General features: G+C 43.2%; 1 protein-coding gene across 4 annotated transcripts in view; it reads right to left on the reverse strand.

Moving 5' to 3' along the window:
- The window catches only part of Kbtbd12 (kelch repeat and BTB domain containing 12), an 83,513-nt gene that overhangs the window by 12,594 nt on the left and 52,907 nt on the right, over positions 1-18,012 (reverse strand). The window contains exon 6 of one of the 4 annotated variants that reach the window (XM_031382506.1): positions 1,366-1,444. The exons of the other annotated variants lie outside the window; for them this stretch is intronic. Within the exon in view, the coding sequence (XP_031238366.1) occupies positions 1,395-1,444 (50 nt within the window). The 3' untranslated portion in view covers positions 1,366-1,394. Of the gene's footprint in view, positions 1-1,365; positions 1,445-18,012 lie in introns of those variants that run through there. 4 annotated transcript variants of the gene reach the window in all.

The raw sequence follows: 18,012 nt of genomic DNA on the forward strand, positions 1-18,012 counted from the left end.
GCGTTTTAGGGCGTGCTCTGTGCTGTGGAAGGTACTTCAGTGGAAACAATAGGGACCATTTTCATCTAGGTTTTATTCTTTAATGTGATTTGGAAAAGTGAGAAGAGTGTTTGGGGAGACTGAACACTGTTTTCCACTGATTATCGGTGAAATGCTAACTTGCTGGGTTTCATTATAGGAATATAGTATTACTATTTAATATTTTTTTAGATTTATTTTTTATTTTAAATTCTCTCTGTCTCTCTTGTGTCTGTCTGTCTGTCTGTCTCTGTGTCTGTTTGTGTCTGTCTGTGTCTGTCTGTGTCTGTCTGTGTCTGTCTGTGTCTGTCTCTCTCTGTCACTCTCTTTCTCGCTCTCTCTGTGTGTGTGTTTGTGTGTGTGTGTGTGTGTGTGTGTGTGTGTGTGTGTGTACAGCGCCCACAGAGGCCAGAAGAGGATGTCAGGTCCCCTGGAGTGATAAGCAATTGTGAGCTGCCTCACTTGGGTACTAGGAACTGAACTCAAGTCCTCTGGAAGAGCAGTACCCACTAGAGAGTTCTGAGCCATGCCAGCCCTATAGAAATGGTATTGAGGACATTTCCTACTGGCTTCTATAAGGTGAGCCTTGCCTCTGCTGTACTGATTTTTGCTTTATTCAGTTTTTGTTCTGTGTCACTATTGTCATTGATGTGATCGAACACCCGACAAGAAGCATCTTAAGGAGGAAGGATTTTTTTCCTGAGCTCAGGGTTTGAGGGAACACAGTCCATCATGCTGGTGGCTTCATGGTGGTGGGAGTAATCGGTGGCTTGCTCTGTCACGTGTAGGCAGACCAGGAAGCACACTGAAAGCAGGATGGGCCATAAACTGGAGGTCTGCTCCCCAGAGACCCTCTTCCTCCAGTTAGACCAGTGTTTTTCAACCTGTGGGTCGAGACCATTTTTGGGGGTGGGGGCATCAAACAATCCTTTCACAGAGGTTGCCTAAGACCATTGGAAACATCAGATATTTACATTATGATTTATAATAGCAGTAAAATTACAGTTATGAAGTAGCAACAAAAATAACTTTATGGTTAGGGGTCACTGCAACATGAGGAACTGTATTAAAGGGTTGCAGCATTAGGAAGGTTGAGAACCACTGCTTTAGACCCTCCCACCTAAACGTGATATAGCCTCCTAAAACAGAGCCAGCAGCCGGGGACCAAGTCTTCACACATATGAGCCTGAGGGGAGCAGTACACACCAAAACCATAACATAGGTTTATTTCAATTTCCACCTCTCTGTGAGGTGTGCTCTGCATTCCTCCCTGCAAGTGAACGGCTCTGAAGAGGGGAATGAGCCACCTTACTGCCTGTGATGCTCCGGCCTACCAGATGTGTGAATCAACAGAGAAGAGTCCAGCCTACTTTTGTTTATTTCCAGTCAGGGATGTGACCTGCTCTTCTGGTGGTAAGTGAATTGCCTGTCAATGAAAGCAAAGGATTAACCAAACCCTGACTCAGGAAGGAGTGGGAAGAGGAATGCTGTAACCAGCAGGTGACATTCTGTCCACAAGGATAAAAGAACACCAAGTGCTCTGGGGGCAGAGTGGGAAGGAGAGGGTCTCCATGATCCCACAGGGCACACAAGATAGGATCACACAGGCAGGAGTGTGTGGCAGCATTCTTGCCTGGACCACACATTTAATTAGTTAAGAATTTTATCAAATTGAAAGAATGCACTTGTACAATTATTTTTGATCAAGAGACAATTGGCATTCTATTGATGGACTATAAACCAATTCCCATCTTTTCTAAGTTTATTTCTAAGAGTATTTGTAGTCCTGGCTGGCCTGGAACTTGCTATGTAGACCAGGCTGGCCTTGAACTCATAGTGATCCATCTGCCTCCCAATGCTGTGATGAAAGGTGTGCACCACAATGTCCAGTTAGGAATGTTTCTTTAAAGTCACACAGAAGCATTAAAGTAGCCAAACAGAGTCTGGAGGGATGGCTCAGTATACTCTTTTAGAAGTTCTGCATTCAGTTCCTAGCACCCACATGGAAGCTCACAGCTCAGTTCAGTTGGTGTGCTCTATGCACTGCCGAGTGCTATTCTCTTGTAGAGTTGACCACTTGTTTCTCTGTGCATCTCCTTAAGGACCTTTGAGTCTCTCCGTTTTAGAAATTATAACTTGAAAGATGCTCATGTATAAGTTTGCATTATAATTCATCTTCTTTCTTGGGCAATCACTGACACACACACCAGGTTCCAGGGTGAGTGTATTGCCCAGAGTGGCTGTTTAGCGTGGCATTCTCCCCAGGAATGCATGGGAGTCTTCTTTTAACACTCTTGTGAGGTCAAGCCCTAATTATCAAATACTGTCTTAAAATAATAAGCCTTTCAGATAGTTTGTAGTGTAGTATCTCATAGTGACTTTAATTCACATTTCCCTAAGGAAATAGAGTTGAACATATTTCAGATTTTGTGTCTACTTTGGTGAAGCGTCTGCAAGTCTTGTGCCCTCTTACTTATCATTTGGTGTTTTGTTTCCTTATTTCTTGGGTGGGAGTTGGTTTTCTCTTACATTAGGCTTGCGGGCAAGTGCCACTGAGCTATCTAACATCAATTCTGAACACCATCCTGAAGTGGAAATTTCTGGATTCTTTGGAGACTCAGTTGTCTCATTGTGATGTTTTTCCGAAAGCTGTCTTAAGAGAGGATGTTTTGCTGAGGCAGACCTGTGAGAGGGTGTGTGATGTTTGGAAAGAGTATAAGTAGAACCCAACAGACAATGAGTGGTGTTTGCATTGGTTCACCTTGTGACACTTCACTGGTCTTCACTGATCTTCTCTTGTGACTTCGTAGAGAGAAACACGCCAAAGAACTCGTGGTATTCTGGTTACTTCTTGCTGCTTCCACGGACTTGTGCTGATTCAGTTCGGTGGAGCCTCTCGGTTTCTTCTGAATCGAGCCGCTGCTACGGATTACCGTTCAGTGTTTGCCAATTGGACAGGACCGCCGCTACTGATTTGTGTTCGATGTTTTGGACTGGACTGCCGATATTCTGACAACAAAGACTGATATCACCTCAAAGGACAACTTCTAAACAGATCCATACACCCCTTTGTCCTATTAACCATCTTTCTTCCCTATCTTTGGTTGGTGGGCTAGAAGGGAGGTTGAAGTGTTTAAGAACTCTTATTAAAGTAGGTTTTGAAAAGAAATCTAAGCCTGCACCACCCTTACTTCACTCAGTTCATTTCTTGTTAAAAACCAATTTGTTGGCTAGGAATTGTGGTCCATGCCTTTTATCCCAGGACATGAATGGCAGAGTCAGAAGGATGTCTGTAAGTTCCAGGTTAGCCTGGTCATATCCTGTCTCAAAGCAAAACAAAGCAAACTGAAAATAATCTGCCACATTTCATTTGGATCTATTTATAGATGTTTGATTGTTTTTTGTTTTTGTTGTTGTTTTTAACCCATTTCATGTCCTCTTGTCACCAGACCCCACTGTGTTAAGGTAGGCTTTATACAGAGTCTTCAAGTTGTAAGATGAACACCCTTGCCTTATTGTTTCAGTTTGAAGATAGTTTTCACTCTTCTAGCTCCTGTTGCTTCCTGTAGAAATTTGTGTTGCGGGAAATATTAAATAAGTCAATGCGCCATCTCTCCTGCTCTGCTGGTCCATGTTCCTCGATCTAGTACCAGTACTGGTGGGCCACAATACTATGTCCTGGCGGGGTCCCGCTGTGTTCTCACATCTGAGCTACTCTCCCAGCTGGCGAGTTCATCTCCACCGCACACACCCCATGATCAGCAATCTCAAAACCTAGTCACCCAGTAGAAACATGACTCTTAATTATCCAATCAGATTTATATAACAATAAGATCACAATTTACAAGATGCCAATACAACAATTTCAGAGTCAACTGATAAAGATAAAGCTTTAACCCAATTAATCTAACCTTGTGAAAATCTTAGCTTCTTGTGGATCTTTAAAACCACGTGGGATCGGGAACATCTTCCTGTTTGTCTGCCTTCATGTTAGCTTCTCCCCCCCTCCACCTCTCTATCTCTCCCTGTCCCCCAAACTCCCAGCTCTGTCTCCCTTTTCCTGTCCAATCACAGGCCTGCCACTGCTTTAATGTGATTGGACAGAGAAAAATCCTGCAACAAATTTGAGAATAAACTTGTCTATGTGCACAAGCAGTTTGAACAGGATTTTGATTAGAAGTGAATTAAGTCTTTAGGTCAATTTGGGAGGAATCAACAACTTTACCATAATAAGTCTTCCAGCTCATAAAGCTGGAAGCTCATTTGTTTAGCTCTTCCCAGATACAGATCCTCAACATGTTTTGTTAGATTTATGGCCACAAAGCCATCTCTTCAGCACTGCCCCCTCCCCGTAAGCCCCCCTCAAGTGTTTGGGATTAGAACCTCATGAAGCCCAGGGTTTTAAACTCTCTGTGTAGCTTGAGGATGATGGTGAACCCAGACTTTACTACCTTTGTCACCTAACTGCAGCACTGATCCCTGGTCTGGCTCATCTTTTGACCTTTGTTTGTTTGTTTGTTTTTTAGAGACAGGTTTCTCTATGTAGCCCTGGTGTCCTGGAACTTACAGAGATCGACCAGCCTCTGCCTCCTGAGTGCTGGGATGAAAGTCATGCGTTACCATACCTGGCTTATCCTTTGACTTTTAAGCACCTATGCAGGTATGTTTACATTCATAACGTTTCCTGCTTTGAGGCAGGGTCTCACCTGTAGCCCTGGCTAGCTTTAGACACACAATCCTCTGTCTCAGCTTCAGGGTTGCTGAGGTTACAGGTGCACCAGCATACCCAGCATCAATCTGACTTGTAGATACCATATAGTTAAGATGCAGTTTATTTAGTTTTAACAATCTTTGTCTTTTAGTTAATTGAATTAGATCACAGACAAGAGAATAACCAGAAACATATGTAAGTAAATAGATGCATTTTCTAGTGAATTTTATTTATAAAACACAGTGAACTACATCTACCAGGGTTGGGCTACAGTTTCCAAATCCCTGGTTTAGACTGTTATTTTTGTTGTACTATTAATGTACTTGAGTTTAGGTCTAATTCATTTAAAATTTCTTTTTTTTTCTTTTTTCTATCTTTGTTTTTAAACTGTGTGAATATTTTCAATTTCCATTTTTAAGTTATCATGTCTTTGCATAGTTTTTGGTTGTATTTTAGTAGCTGCTGTGAGGTTCATTGTACATGCTGTGCTGTACGCAGTTGGCCATTCTGAATTAACACACTGCTACTTTAAGTAGAGTATAGGAATCTTTTTACCATGCAAGTCCCTTCCCTTCTCATAGTGTGAATATTTTAAACTATTTTATTTTAAATTACTGAAAGGGAGAAAAATCAGCCACTACCTGTGCCCAGATATTTAGTCTCTGTGTCTCTTCATTGACCCCGAGGTTCCTGGTTTCTCCGCCATGTTCCCCTATAGTTTGGGGCTGGAGCCAGGGCCTTGCTATGCCAGACAGGTGCCTGGCCCTCCATGTTTCTCTGTGGCATCAGTTGTTTTTCTTCTTTAAGAACTTTCTTTTCAAGGACAAGTCTGTTAGGACCAGTTCTGTTTCCTTCACGTAGGGAGTGGCTTGGCCTGGCCATCATTTCTAAGCAGCATCTTTACTGCCTACAGTTTTCAGATATTTACTTCTCTTTAGTCCTTTGGGAATCTTGTTCCGTCCTTGGCTTGAGAAATCCAGCCATTTTGATATTTGTTCTCCCACACATTATCTGTTGTCTTTCTCTTGCTTCTTTCAAGGTTTGTCTTTGACCTTTGTGTTCAGAAGTTTGGCTATGTGTTGGGTGAGACTGCATGACAGTCCTTCGTAGCTCACAGGCTTTGAAAACAGTTAGCTATGCTGAGTTCACCTTGAAGGCCTCTGCATATCCACTTCTAAGGAACATGCTCCACTCTAAGCAGTTAGCACCTTCCTGATTTGGCTTTAAGTTCAATCCCAACAGCATATTACAATAATCCAGTCTTTTTAGAGGTGGTGAGATTGCTCAGTGGGTTGAGTTTCATCCTTGGGGCCCACATGGTTAAGGAGAGAACTGATTCCTGCAAGTTGTCCTCTGACCTCTGCATATCCCACACACACACACACACACACACACACACACACACACACACACACACTGCATATCACTCACACACACAACAAACAAATATAAAAATTTAATCTTTAAATCTTTAAAGGTCTTTAAAATGATATGTCCATGCTCAGCCTCTGTATGAAATGCTATACTTTAATTTGACAGGTTAGCCTACTATTTAGAAAGCAGACTTTGGGGCCAGACTCTGTATGTGACTCTGAATCCCAAATTCAGTATTTACCCTTGGTGTGACTTCCCGTGCATCAGCTGCTGCATGTAGGAGCATCTCCCTTGTAGGCTGTTGTGACGATAAATAAATGAATTTGTGCACAGTGTCCAATGTTGCTGTAGGCTCAGCCAACATCAGCATCAGTCTCACACTGCACCTGAGAGTGGGGGAACTCATGAGGTACTTCCCAGTGCATTTTCTGCCTGTTGATTTGGGTCTGTCCTCTGTCATAGTGTCACCACTAGGCTGTGCTAGAGAGTACAGGCAGAGGTAAAAAGAGTTCTGCTGGGCAGATAGGGGAATCAGGAAACCTTTCTAGTCCCCAGTGAAGGAAGGAAGGTTGTGGAAGGAATGAAACCGAGGTGGGAACATTGCTGGATCCTGGGAAACTGAAGCGGAGGGTACAGATACCCTGGTGAGATGAAAGCTGAGCATCTCAGGCCCAGGCTCTGGATGAGGTCTAGGCAGCCAGAGCTGGGCTGAACTGGAGAGGTGCCAGGTCCTGCTCCCTAGCATGTCTGCAGAGTTTCCTTGTAATCCTGGAGGGAGGGAGTGGCTGCAGGTTGCACAAAAGTGCCTACGCTGTAGTAGGGATGACCGGCCCTGCACCAGAAAACCTTGCTGGAATGAATTCCATGTCTTTTAAGAGCTCAAGGTTTGTAAAGATGCCCACAGTTCAAGCCCATGAGCTCCCTTGAAAAGCAGGGTTCTTGGGTACCAAACATGGGCAAAGGAATCACCACTAATTCCTGAGGTGACAGCGTTGTCATCTCTAGGGTACTCTGATAGCTGGGATGGGTGTCGGCCACTAGGTGTCATCTAGCACTAAAGTCTTCATTTCTGGGCTGCTATTTCTGCCTCTTCCCATGCCAAGTGCACAGTTTATCTGGGGGTTCACGATGTTGTGAAAATACACGGTGGGGTGCCACACAAACTTTGTGAACATGAACCCCCCCCCCACTTTCCCCCCGTATAGGGAGTGAATGTCAGTCATATGAATTACATGCACTAATGCTGCTTTTAAAGGAAAAAGTAACAACCACCATTCTCCTGCTTTGGTGGTCAGCTTCGGGATTTGACACTAAAGAAGAATTGAGCTGAAGAACCCATAGGGAGACAGTGATGGTCACTTTCCTTTCTCCCTTCCTTTGATTCCTGACTCCGCCCCCCCCACCCCCTGCAAACCCATTTCCACCTTTCCTGGGCATTTCCTACGAGGGGCATCATGGATCAGATGATCTCTGGAGACCACCTTCTCTCTCCGAGCAGTGCTTTCACGATTCCCTTGTGTAAGGGTACACATCAGCGGCCCTCTGTATTGCCTAGTGCTCTTCTGCTGTGTGAGTACAGAACTTCTTATCCATTCACCGGTTGTTAAGCATGTGGGTTGTTTCCACCTTTGGGCTGTTAGGACACCGCAGTGTGGACACTCCTCTATGGGCTTGTGTGTATAGATGGAGCTCCAGTCCCTTATGTACGCACTAGGGGTGAACTGCTAGGTCACCTGGGCCACTGGAGGTTTAACCCTTTGAGGAGGTACAGGCTGTGTCCCACAGCAGCTTCACACGTCAGCCCTCACAGTGGTGTACAAGGATTCTGACTTCCCCAGTTCTTCCTTGACAATACGTGTGATTGTCTAGCTTTTTGTGACAGTCACTCTAGTGGGGATACAGTGTGATCTCATTGTGATTTGATGATGCTCAGCACTTGGCCATTGGTTTATATTCATAGAAGAAATGCCATTTTGCTGTCTCCCCACTCCCACCCTGAGCTGAGAACCGAACCCAGGGCTTTGCCCTTGCTAGGCAAGTGCTCTATCACTGAGCTAAATCCTCGGCCCCCGCTGGGGAAATGTTTATTCAGGTTCTTTGTCAGTTAAAAAGCGGGTGATTTTAATCACCCACACAAAGATCTACAGGCAACTGAGGAATGCTGGGAGTGGAGGAACTAGTCTTCCCCAGGAAGGGGCATGGCAGCTGGTCAGCCCTGAAAAGACTGATCAGGGTGTATGTACGCACTTAGGAAAGGTATGTGAGAGGGCTTGGCGGGAGGAAGGGGATGGGGAAATGGTGCAATTATATTATAACCTCAAAAAATGAAGTAAATAATTTTTAAAAGTTAGTGATCTGTCTTTTTGTTATCAGTTTAGGAGATTTCTTGTGCCAGACGACATGTCTCTTACTTGTCAGGGACTTGATCTGCACTTTTTCTCTCATCGGCCAGCTGTCTTTTTAAACAATGCTTTCAGAATGACTTGCCTGTTCACTGTGTAATCCAAAGGCACAAAGATGCCCACATTTGCTCCTAAGACTTTGTAGTTTTATATTTACAGGTTTTTGTCCTTTGAGCCTATCTTTGTACACGGTGTGAGATGCACTCACTCTTTTGCCTGTGGCTGCCCAAGCGTTCCTGTATAGTCAGTTTGATGGCGAGAGGTCCTTTCCCAATTAAGCTCTCTGAGAAGCTTTGTAGAGAACCAAGTGACTATAATAGAAAGAGGTCGCTTCTGACCGCTCAGGGATCTCCCACTGAGCCAGTCCTGTGATTTGCTGGCACCCCACAGTCTGGACTGTCAGAGCTTTGAAGTGAGTATTTGGCTCTTATTATAAAGGTCTCTTGCATTTCCATACACGTTTTCTCTTAAAAATTTTTCATATAATATATTTTGGGCATGCTTTCTCCCACCCCTCTCTCTTCAGATTCTCTCCCTACCCACCAACATTTATGTTCTCTTTCTATCTTTCTTTAGAAAAAAAAACCACAGAAATACAAAAATGAAAATCAAAACAAACAAAAAACCAGTAAGACTAAAAATGTCAAACTAAGACAAAAAGGCCACAAAAAAAGCCATGGTGTTATTCATCTTGGGTAGGCCAGCTCCTTTTAAAATTTAAATCATCTTACGAGCCTGACTACTTATTTGGCTTCTCATTTAATATTTTTGGATATTTTATGACATATTTTATGTACGAGTGTTTTGTCTGTGTGTATGCTTATGCGCCATATATACAGTAATCTTGGAGACTGGAAAAGGGCACTGGACCCTATGGTTCTATAGACACATGGAGCTGGGAACCAAATCTGGGTCCTCTGCAAGAGAGCAGCAAGTGCTGTTAATTACTGAGCCCTGTACTGTTATTATTAAGTAGTTTTCACTTTTCAATGTACAAGTTCTGTGCTTTTTGTTAGATTTTTCCTAAGTGTTTTATTTGTTTTAACAGCCATATAAATGAAATGTTTTCTCAATTTTAACATTTGGATTGTTTGCTACAAGGGCATAGAAATATGATTTTCTATACATTAATTTTCCATCTTGCAACCTTGCTGAACTTGTCTCTTAGTACCAATAAGTTAAAAAAAAAAAAAAACCTTTTCAGAATTTTCTAAGTACAAGATCATATCCTAGGTAATTAATATTACTGTCTAATCTGGCTGATTGTGATTTCCTTTTCTTTTCTAATTGCCCCGAGCAGAATCTCCAGCACAGTGCTGAACAGAAGTGGCAAGAATGTACATTCTTGTCTTGTTCCTGAGTCTAAGATCCAAGTTTTTGGTTTCTCACCAGTGACTATGATGTTAGCAGCAGGTTTCCCATCGATGCGTGTTAGTGTGGTTCATGAACTTTGCTGAGAGTCTTAGTTACGGCTTCCATTGCTGTGAAGAGACACCACGACCATGGCAACTCCTATAAAGGACATTTAATTGGGGCTGGCTTACAGGTTCAGAGGTCCAGTCCGTTATCATCAAGGCGGGGAGCATGGCAGCATCCAGACAGGCATGGTGCAGGAGGAGCTGAGAGTTCTACATCTTCATCTGAAGGCTGCTAGGAGAAGACTGTCTCCTAGGCTGCTAGAAAGAGGGTCTCCAAGTCCACCGCACTGTGACACACTTCCTCTAACAGGGCCACACCTAACTGTGCCACTTCCTGGCCAAGTACATTCAAACCACCACACTGAGTGTCTGCACTCTGAGTGGGAGCTGGATTTTGTTGTCCTGTATTTTTCATCTGTCAAGATGATTATCCTGTTTTTGTCCTTTATTTTATTTAAGAGGTGTGTTATATAAATGAGTTTTTAGACAGTTAGTCACTGTTCCCTGTCTGGGAGAATCTGGCTTGGTCATAATGTGTAACTCTTTTTTTTTTCTTTTTTTTCCCCACCCCACCCTATGCGTAACTCTTTTTTGAATGTTTCTGGATTCAGTTTGTAGCATTTTGTAGAGGAGTTTTACATTTGCAAATTTTGCCTTTTTTGGTGTGTCTATATGTGTGTCTGTGCCGTATGCACGGGTAAATGTATACATGAGTGCATATATGGAAGCCTGGGTTGCCATCAACCATCCTCAAGCCCTCAATGGCTCTGCACCTTACTTATTTTTTTTTAAGTTTTACTTTTATATTTTTATTTAAAAATATTTAATTGTATGGGTGTTTTGCCTACTTACATTTCTATGTATTGTGTGTGTGTGTGTGTGTGTGTGTGTGTGTGTGTCTGTGTGCATGTAGTGCCCAAGGACACCATAAAAGGGTGTCAGATCCCCTGACACTGGAGTTACAGGTGGTTGTGAACTGCTGCATGGGTGCTGGGAACAAACCTCAGCCCTCTGGGGGAACAGCCAGCGCTCTCAACTGCTGAGCCATTTCTCCAGCTCCACTTATTTATTTATTTATTTATTTATTGCATATGAGTATACTGTCGCTTTCTTCAGTCACACCAGAAGAGGAAGTTGTGAGCCACCACGTGGTTGCTGGGAATTGAACTCAGGACCTCTGGAAGAGTAGTTAGTGCTCTCAACCTCTGAGCCATCTTCATGGTGTGTCTGCAGGTATGTCTCTGTGTGTCTCTGTATGTGTACGTGAATGCAGGTGCTTGTGGAAGCCAGCATCAGATCTTCTGGAGCTGGGGTTGCAGGCGACTGTGAGCAGCTTGATGTGTATGCTGGGAACCCTGCTTCGGTCTTTCACAAAGGCAGTATGTGCTTTTAACCCTGGTGCCAGCTCTCCAGCCACAACCCATCTTTCTCTCTGAGATACCATCGCTCTCTGAGCACACTGATTCAGCTAGACTGGCTGGGCAGTGAGTCCTGGATCCCTCCTTACATAGGGATTGCAGGAGTGTACCTGGCCTCTTACACAGGTTCTGAGAGATTAAACCCAGGACCCCATGCTCACACAGCAAGTACTTTACTGACTGTGCCATCTCCCTAGTCTCTGAGCTTTGATTTTTTTTTTAAATGGGATAACATTGACTTCACAGAGTAAGTTGAGAATTGTCTCCTCATTTATGTTTTGTAAGAATGTGTGAAAGACTGGTGTTATAAGCTCTGGCCTGGAAACACACTGGCTTCCTCAGCCCATGTTAGGTGGAGAGGAAAGCCGGCTGGAGAGACTCAGGATTTTGTTAAGGATTGCGAAACTCTGGGTTTTTGAAGTCTGCTTGCTGCAGATCCATGACTGGTGAAGACTGGGGGGCGGGGACTCCTAAGCAGATGATGAAGGACAGTATCCTTTGCTGCTGCTACTGCTGCTGCTGCATCAGCATCTTGAATTCCAGCTATCTGAGCTCCTAGTCCCACTGTGCCCACTGTGCCGACACCTGTGAGAAAAATCCTGGAGAGAATCACCTAGAGAGAGAATCACCTAGAGAGAAGTCCTGGGCTAAGGAATGGAAAGACTGTCATGAAAGGGCCAGTATGTCTGCCCTTTGTTATGGAGCCAGATAAGATGTCTTCTAAGATCACCTGCTATGCAAAAATGCTTATAAAAAGAGTTCAGAACCATGGCAGCCAGGGTCTTGGTGAATGAATGAGTCTGAACCCCTGAATGAGTGAGAACCCCAGGAGACCCACAGAGACTGGCCTCAGGCAGGCTCCTTAGAGCGCTCCCTGTCATTCCTCTGCATTCACACTTGATTTTCGTATCGTAAACTTTGCTCTAGCTTTCCTAGCTTTGTATTCACGTGATCTGAAGAGTCAGATGACTTCAGCCCTGTAACTCCTTGAAGAAGCTGTTCCCACCCACAGCTCTTCTTCCTCCTCGGCTGCTTCTCCAGGCACCGATTCCAGCCCTATAAATAACATTTTTATAACACTTCATTCTTGATTTCTCAGACGAAGGCGGCTGTGCTTTAGAGCTTTAGATACTGCTTGAACTTGTTCTCCGAAGATTCATGTGCAAGAAACTTGGTCCCCAGAGCGGTGGTGCTGCAGCGTGGGGAGCTGGTCCCCAGAGCGGTGGCGCTGTGGGGTGGGGAGCTATTCAGAAGCGAGGCTTTGTGGGAGATGAACAGATCCTGGCATTGCTCTCCTCCGAAGGGGTTGATGCAGCTCTCATGGGTCTCTGACTAGTGCCCCAGAGTACGTGACTGCAGCCTAGTAATTCATCCTCATAACTGCAGCTCCTAGGAAGCAGAGGCAGGGTCCCTGAAAATTCAAGGCCAGCCTGGCCCATGTAGTGACTGACTTCCAGGCCAATTCAGGATACATAGTGAGACCTCGTCTCACAAACCATATAAGAGTGAGCATAGATCCTGGGTTACATTGGGTTTCTGTGCAGCCATGTGACTCTTCCTTCTGCATGCACTGCCACCAGGGCACTATCTACCATGCAGTGACTCAGTCGAGGAGCTCTCTGCTACCGATGGTTGGGGTCACTTGAGCACAGACTTCTAGCCTCCAAAACTGTGAGCTAAAAAAGCCTTTCTTATAGGCACCTAGCTTTAGGTATTTTGTCTTAGCCACAGAGACAAAGACAAGGCATTGTGGGTCTTAGCTTTGTTTCTCATCCTTAGCATGCCTACCTACTTTCTATTTTCTCATTTTTACAGGACAATCAAGGCACAGTATTGGTTATATATAAATATAGCTCAATATTTAGTTCTTATGACTGAGCCTGTAAGAGCCAAAGTTAAACTGTAAGCTCCACTTGTCCAAGGACAGATCCATTCCAGGAATGCTGGGTGCTGTGGTTCTCAGGAAATAACAAGCCACCTGGTTTTGCTCCCCTAAACTTTGTTTGTGCTTGACTGGATGTGGGTGGGAGGGATGTAGGCAGGAAATACATCAACGGGTATACTGTATACTTCCTCCTGATTGGACCTGACGGGAAATTTGGTGGCCATGAGCTTTTGCCTTTTTAAGCCTCTACAAAATATGACTCATGACCATGTCCTGGGAACCTGGTCTGAGACAATTGTCTTGGCCATTATTTAATTAAAGCTTCCTTTAATTTGGGCTCAAAATTCTGGAACTGGTCTTTCTCTTGTGAAGCCCCAGTGAGATTAAAAAAAAAAAACATTCCACCCAAATTCCACTGAAGCTTGGATCTTAACTCTAAGATCCTCCAGAGGCTTGCACGCAACCCCAGGGGTGCGCCACCTTGGGATAGCTAGCTTAGCTGACCCAAGGCTCCAGGGAGGTGCTCTCCACTCTGCCAACTCCTGAGGTGAATGGCTTTGCTTGAAAGGAAATAGTAAGAATTTTTTGTGAAGGCCTCCTTTTGGTAAGTCATAGTAACCATTTTAACTTTCTGTGACATTTTTTCTGCCTCCTTTCTGGATTCTGGTTCTGGGGCATCCCAGAGATCTACTCTCCTCTGTTCAGGGCAAAGGAGACATCCCACAACTGATTGGTTATTTTTGGTAATTTGGCCAGTTTTTTTTTCTTTTTTCTTTTTTCTGATTTATCTTTGAGCCCTGAGGATGCCTTGGTGACACCGGGTGGAGTGGGGGCGAGGGGGGAGTCACTCAGAGATCTGGCACCTGCGTGCCTGTCAGCAGGTTTCCAATGCCTAGGCTGCTCAACACAGCTAAAGACACTAAGGGCCAGACTTAGAGAGGCCCAGTGAGGGACATCAGGCAGTCCGGGGATTGTTCAAGGGACAGCTGAAACTGCCTCCTATTTGTTAAATTCTCTGGGTTAGACTGGTGAAATTTCTGTAGAATGCCAACTGTTAATGTCATTGTCTTATGTTTTCTGTTGTCATTTTGGCTCTTTGTCTTGTCCTTTTGTCTTTACGTGTTCTGACTTGGGGCAATTGAATGGACAAATGACAAGAGCTATGAGCTGGGCAGCTTTGCGCTGCTTTGGAGAGGTCACTCCAGAAATGGTGGAGCTTTTGGGGTCTGGGGTTTGATGGCAGTATGTGGGGGGTCTGTGTAAGGTAGTGCAGAGTGCAGTGCCCAGGGCCAGGCTTGGGGCTCAGTGAGCAGCTTTGAAGAAAAGCCCTGGCCAGTGTGGAAGTTTGCGGCTGACCCTACTGCAGCTACCCTGCAGCTACCCCGCTGAGGAACTTACTGTGGCAGAGACCAGAGCAACATTCCCTTAGAATTACAGCAGTAAAAGAGGAAAGGAAAGTTTTATCTGTCTGTCTTGTTTGTGTGCATGGGGCTGTGTTTCCTGATGTGTCTGTAAGTTTCGTTGTAAACATGGAGCCGAGGCAGAATAGCATCAGGCTCAACTGAATAAATGAGCTTACTGCATTCTGTGCTTCTTGGTTATATTTTATTTACTGCTTCTGCTGTGCCCAGCTGCCAGGCACAGCTACCATGTCTGCTTTGATGGTCTGGGGTCAGAAAGTATCTCTAAGCTTTCTAGTCACTGAGTTAGTTCAACAAGAAACCAATTTTTTTTGATATGGATAAAGTTGTTTTCTGCTGTTCTACCTTATTGAAAACTGGTTCTGGCCCAGCAGTGGTGGCACATGCCTTTAATCCCAGCACTTGGGAGGCAGAGGCAGGCAGATTTCCAAGTTCCAGGCCAGCCTGGTCTACAGAGTGAGTTCCAGGACAGTCAGGGCTGTACAGAGAAACTCTTTCTCAAAAATACAAAAAACCAAAACCAAAACCAAACCAAAACAAAACAAAAAATGAAAAGCTGGTTCTGAAAGTGGGTTGTGGCTTTCCCATTCTCAGACCCAGACACACTTTTAAAGTCTCAATGTTTAGGCTCAAGAGTGATGGCTGGGAGAACAAATCAGAAGAGCTAAAGGGACCGTTGGTTTCACTTAACTGCCTAAGACTATTATATGAACTTTCTGTATATCAAGATTAGTAAGTTTATTGGGTATGGTTAAAAATCTGTACTATCTGTAACAAAAAAGTTAACTCAAAACTCATAACAAGGGGTTGATAGTTAAAAATCTATGTATAGGTAATCTTTTTTTTTTTTTTTAACAATTTTTATTTCTTCTTTTGAACTCTGTTTTATTCAGTGAACCAACTGGGATTTTCGTTTTCTTCATCTTTAGGCTTTTTTCTTATGTATATGAGTACACTGAAGCTGTCTTCAGACACACTAGAAGAGGGCATCGAATCCCATTACAGATGGTTGTGAGCCATCATGTGGTTGCTGGGAACTGAACTCAGGACCTCTGGAAAGGCAGTCAGTGCTCTTAACCACTGAGCCGTCTCTCCAGCCCATATAGGTAATCTTAAAGGAACTATTTAGCATGATTCCATTTAGGGATATAAGCAAGTCATGAGCTGCTGCCATCTTTGGGCAGTCAAGTGGCTGGCAGCCATCTTTGCTAGGGTAGGAGAAGTATGTCACGTGACTTTAACATCATCGTTATTAAAAGTAACCACGGAATGTGTGGCCCCAATCAAGGAAGAAATAACAGCTCTCCAAGATATTTTAGATTAGGATGGATTTTTTTTTTTTTATAATTCCTGCGTTGAAAACAAAGTTTAGGAAAGATACATTTAAAAACAATGCTTGTTTAATAAGATATTAAAACTGCATCTCAATGTGTTCATATTCAAAAATGTATGTTGCTGGCACCCAAATTTTGTAACATAAATGTCAACTAGGTGGCACTGGTTTTAAAGGCATAAAGGGATCATAGAGCTGGCTGAGATCTAGAAGGCAGGCTATCTGTATGCTGCTGAGGGTGGGGCCAGAAAGGTGACCCAAGCCCAAAGGACGGGGAGTGAACATTGAATTGTTTACGCTGCTGGGAGCTTGCTTTTGCCTTGTACAGATTGTGGTTTTACCCTGCATCTTCCCTCCTAAAATAGAAAGAGGTACTTTATTTTTGATATTGCAGAAGCACATAGCTGAAAGATTTTAAACTTCTTAAAAGGAAAATTTGAAGTTTCACAGAAAATTTAAATTTAAAAAACTGGATATTTTTAAGGAACAGTTTTAAAAATATTTAAATTTATAAGCCTATGGGATATTTTATATGTATAAGATATTTTATTATGGCCATCTTTATTAATATGTAATCTTGATAAATAGATAAATAAAAAAGTTAAAAATTAGAGCCACAGCTATGAGGACCAAGTACTAAACACCAGAAACTGGGATATTCTTATCTTATGATGCAACAAGACAATGACCCAAGCAGCCTGGCAAACAGACTCTCCTTACCCAAGGTCTGTTCAGGATAGCAGAGACAGATTGGAGATGAGTGTATGACTTCCTTGGCTTTACTGTGGTAAGCTGTAGCTACTTTGATATAGGGAGTCATAGAAGAAACTGTGATATTCTGTAATGGTACACTATATAAGGACCAAGAAAGTAAAGTTGCATGGACTATACTGATGATTTAAGAACTGTATTTTGAAACTAGAAGAGTTTCAATTCATAAATTGTTATTTTTTATTGTAAACTGTTAAATATGACTAAGTTTTAACATGTCTGGAATTATAGTCAATCTAGGCATTAATTTAATTAAATTACAGAAATACATTTTATTTAGCCTCCTGTCTATATTTTCAAGGTTAAGTCTAAAGCAAGTAACTAAAACCAAGCATGGTCCCAGTGTGTCTGGGCTGGTGCTCTGAGCAGACCTCAGGCACAAATTTTTCAGCCAGTCCCACAATACCCAGAGGAAGCATCACTCATGGATGCTCTAATGGACCCAGGATCACAGGATCACAGAAACAGCTTGACTCTAAGGAGTTCTGACACAACTAGGATCACAGGTAGGACAGGCACCAGTCAGATTTAGCCAGGGGAGGTAGCACTAGAGATAACCAGATAGCCGGAGGCAAGCATAAGAACATAAGCAACAGAAAACAAGGTTACTTGGCATCATCAAAACCCAAATCTCCCACCATAGCAAGTCCCGGACACACCATTACACAGAAAAAGCAAGATTTAGATCTAAAATCACTTCTCATGATGATGATACAGGACTTTAAGAAAGACACAAAAAACTCCCTCAAAGAAGTACAGAAGAATACAGGTAAACAGCTAGAAGCCCTTAAAGAGGAAACACAAAAATCCCTTAAAGAACTACAGGAAAACATAATCAGATGAAGGAAATGAACAAAACCATCCAAAATCTAAAAAATGGAAATAGAAACAAAGAAATCAGAAAGGGAGACAACCCTGGAGTTACCAAACCTAGGAAAGAAACCAGGAGTCATAGATGCAAGTATCACAAACAGAATACAAGAAATAGAAGAGAGAGTCTCAGGGGCAGAAGACACCGTAGAAAATATTGACACAACAGTCAAAGAAATGCAAAAAGCAAAAAGATCCTAACCAAAAACATCCAGGAAATCCAGGATGCAATGAGAAGACCAAACCTAAGGATAATAGGTATAGAAGAGAGTGAAGACTTCCAACTTAAAGGGCCAATAACTATCTTCAACAAAATTATAGAGGAAAACTTCCCTAACCTAAAGAGATGCCCATGAACATACAAGAAGCCTACAGAACTCCAAATAGACTG

This window comes from Mastomys coucha, unplaced genomic scaffold (assembly GCF_008632895.1).
Source record: "Mastomys coucha isolate ucsf_1 unplaced genomic scaffold, UCSF_Mcou_1 pScaffold20, whole genome shotgun sequence".
NCBI lineage: Eukaryota > Metazoa > Chordata > Mammalia > Rodentia > Muridae > Mastomys > Mastomys coucha.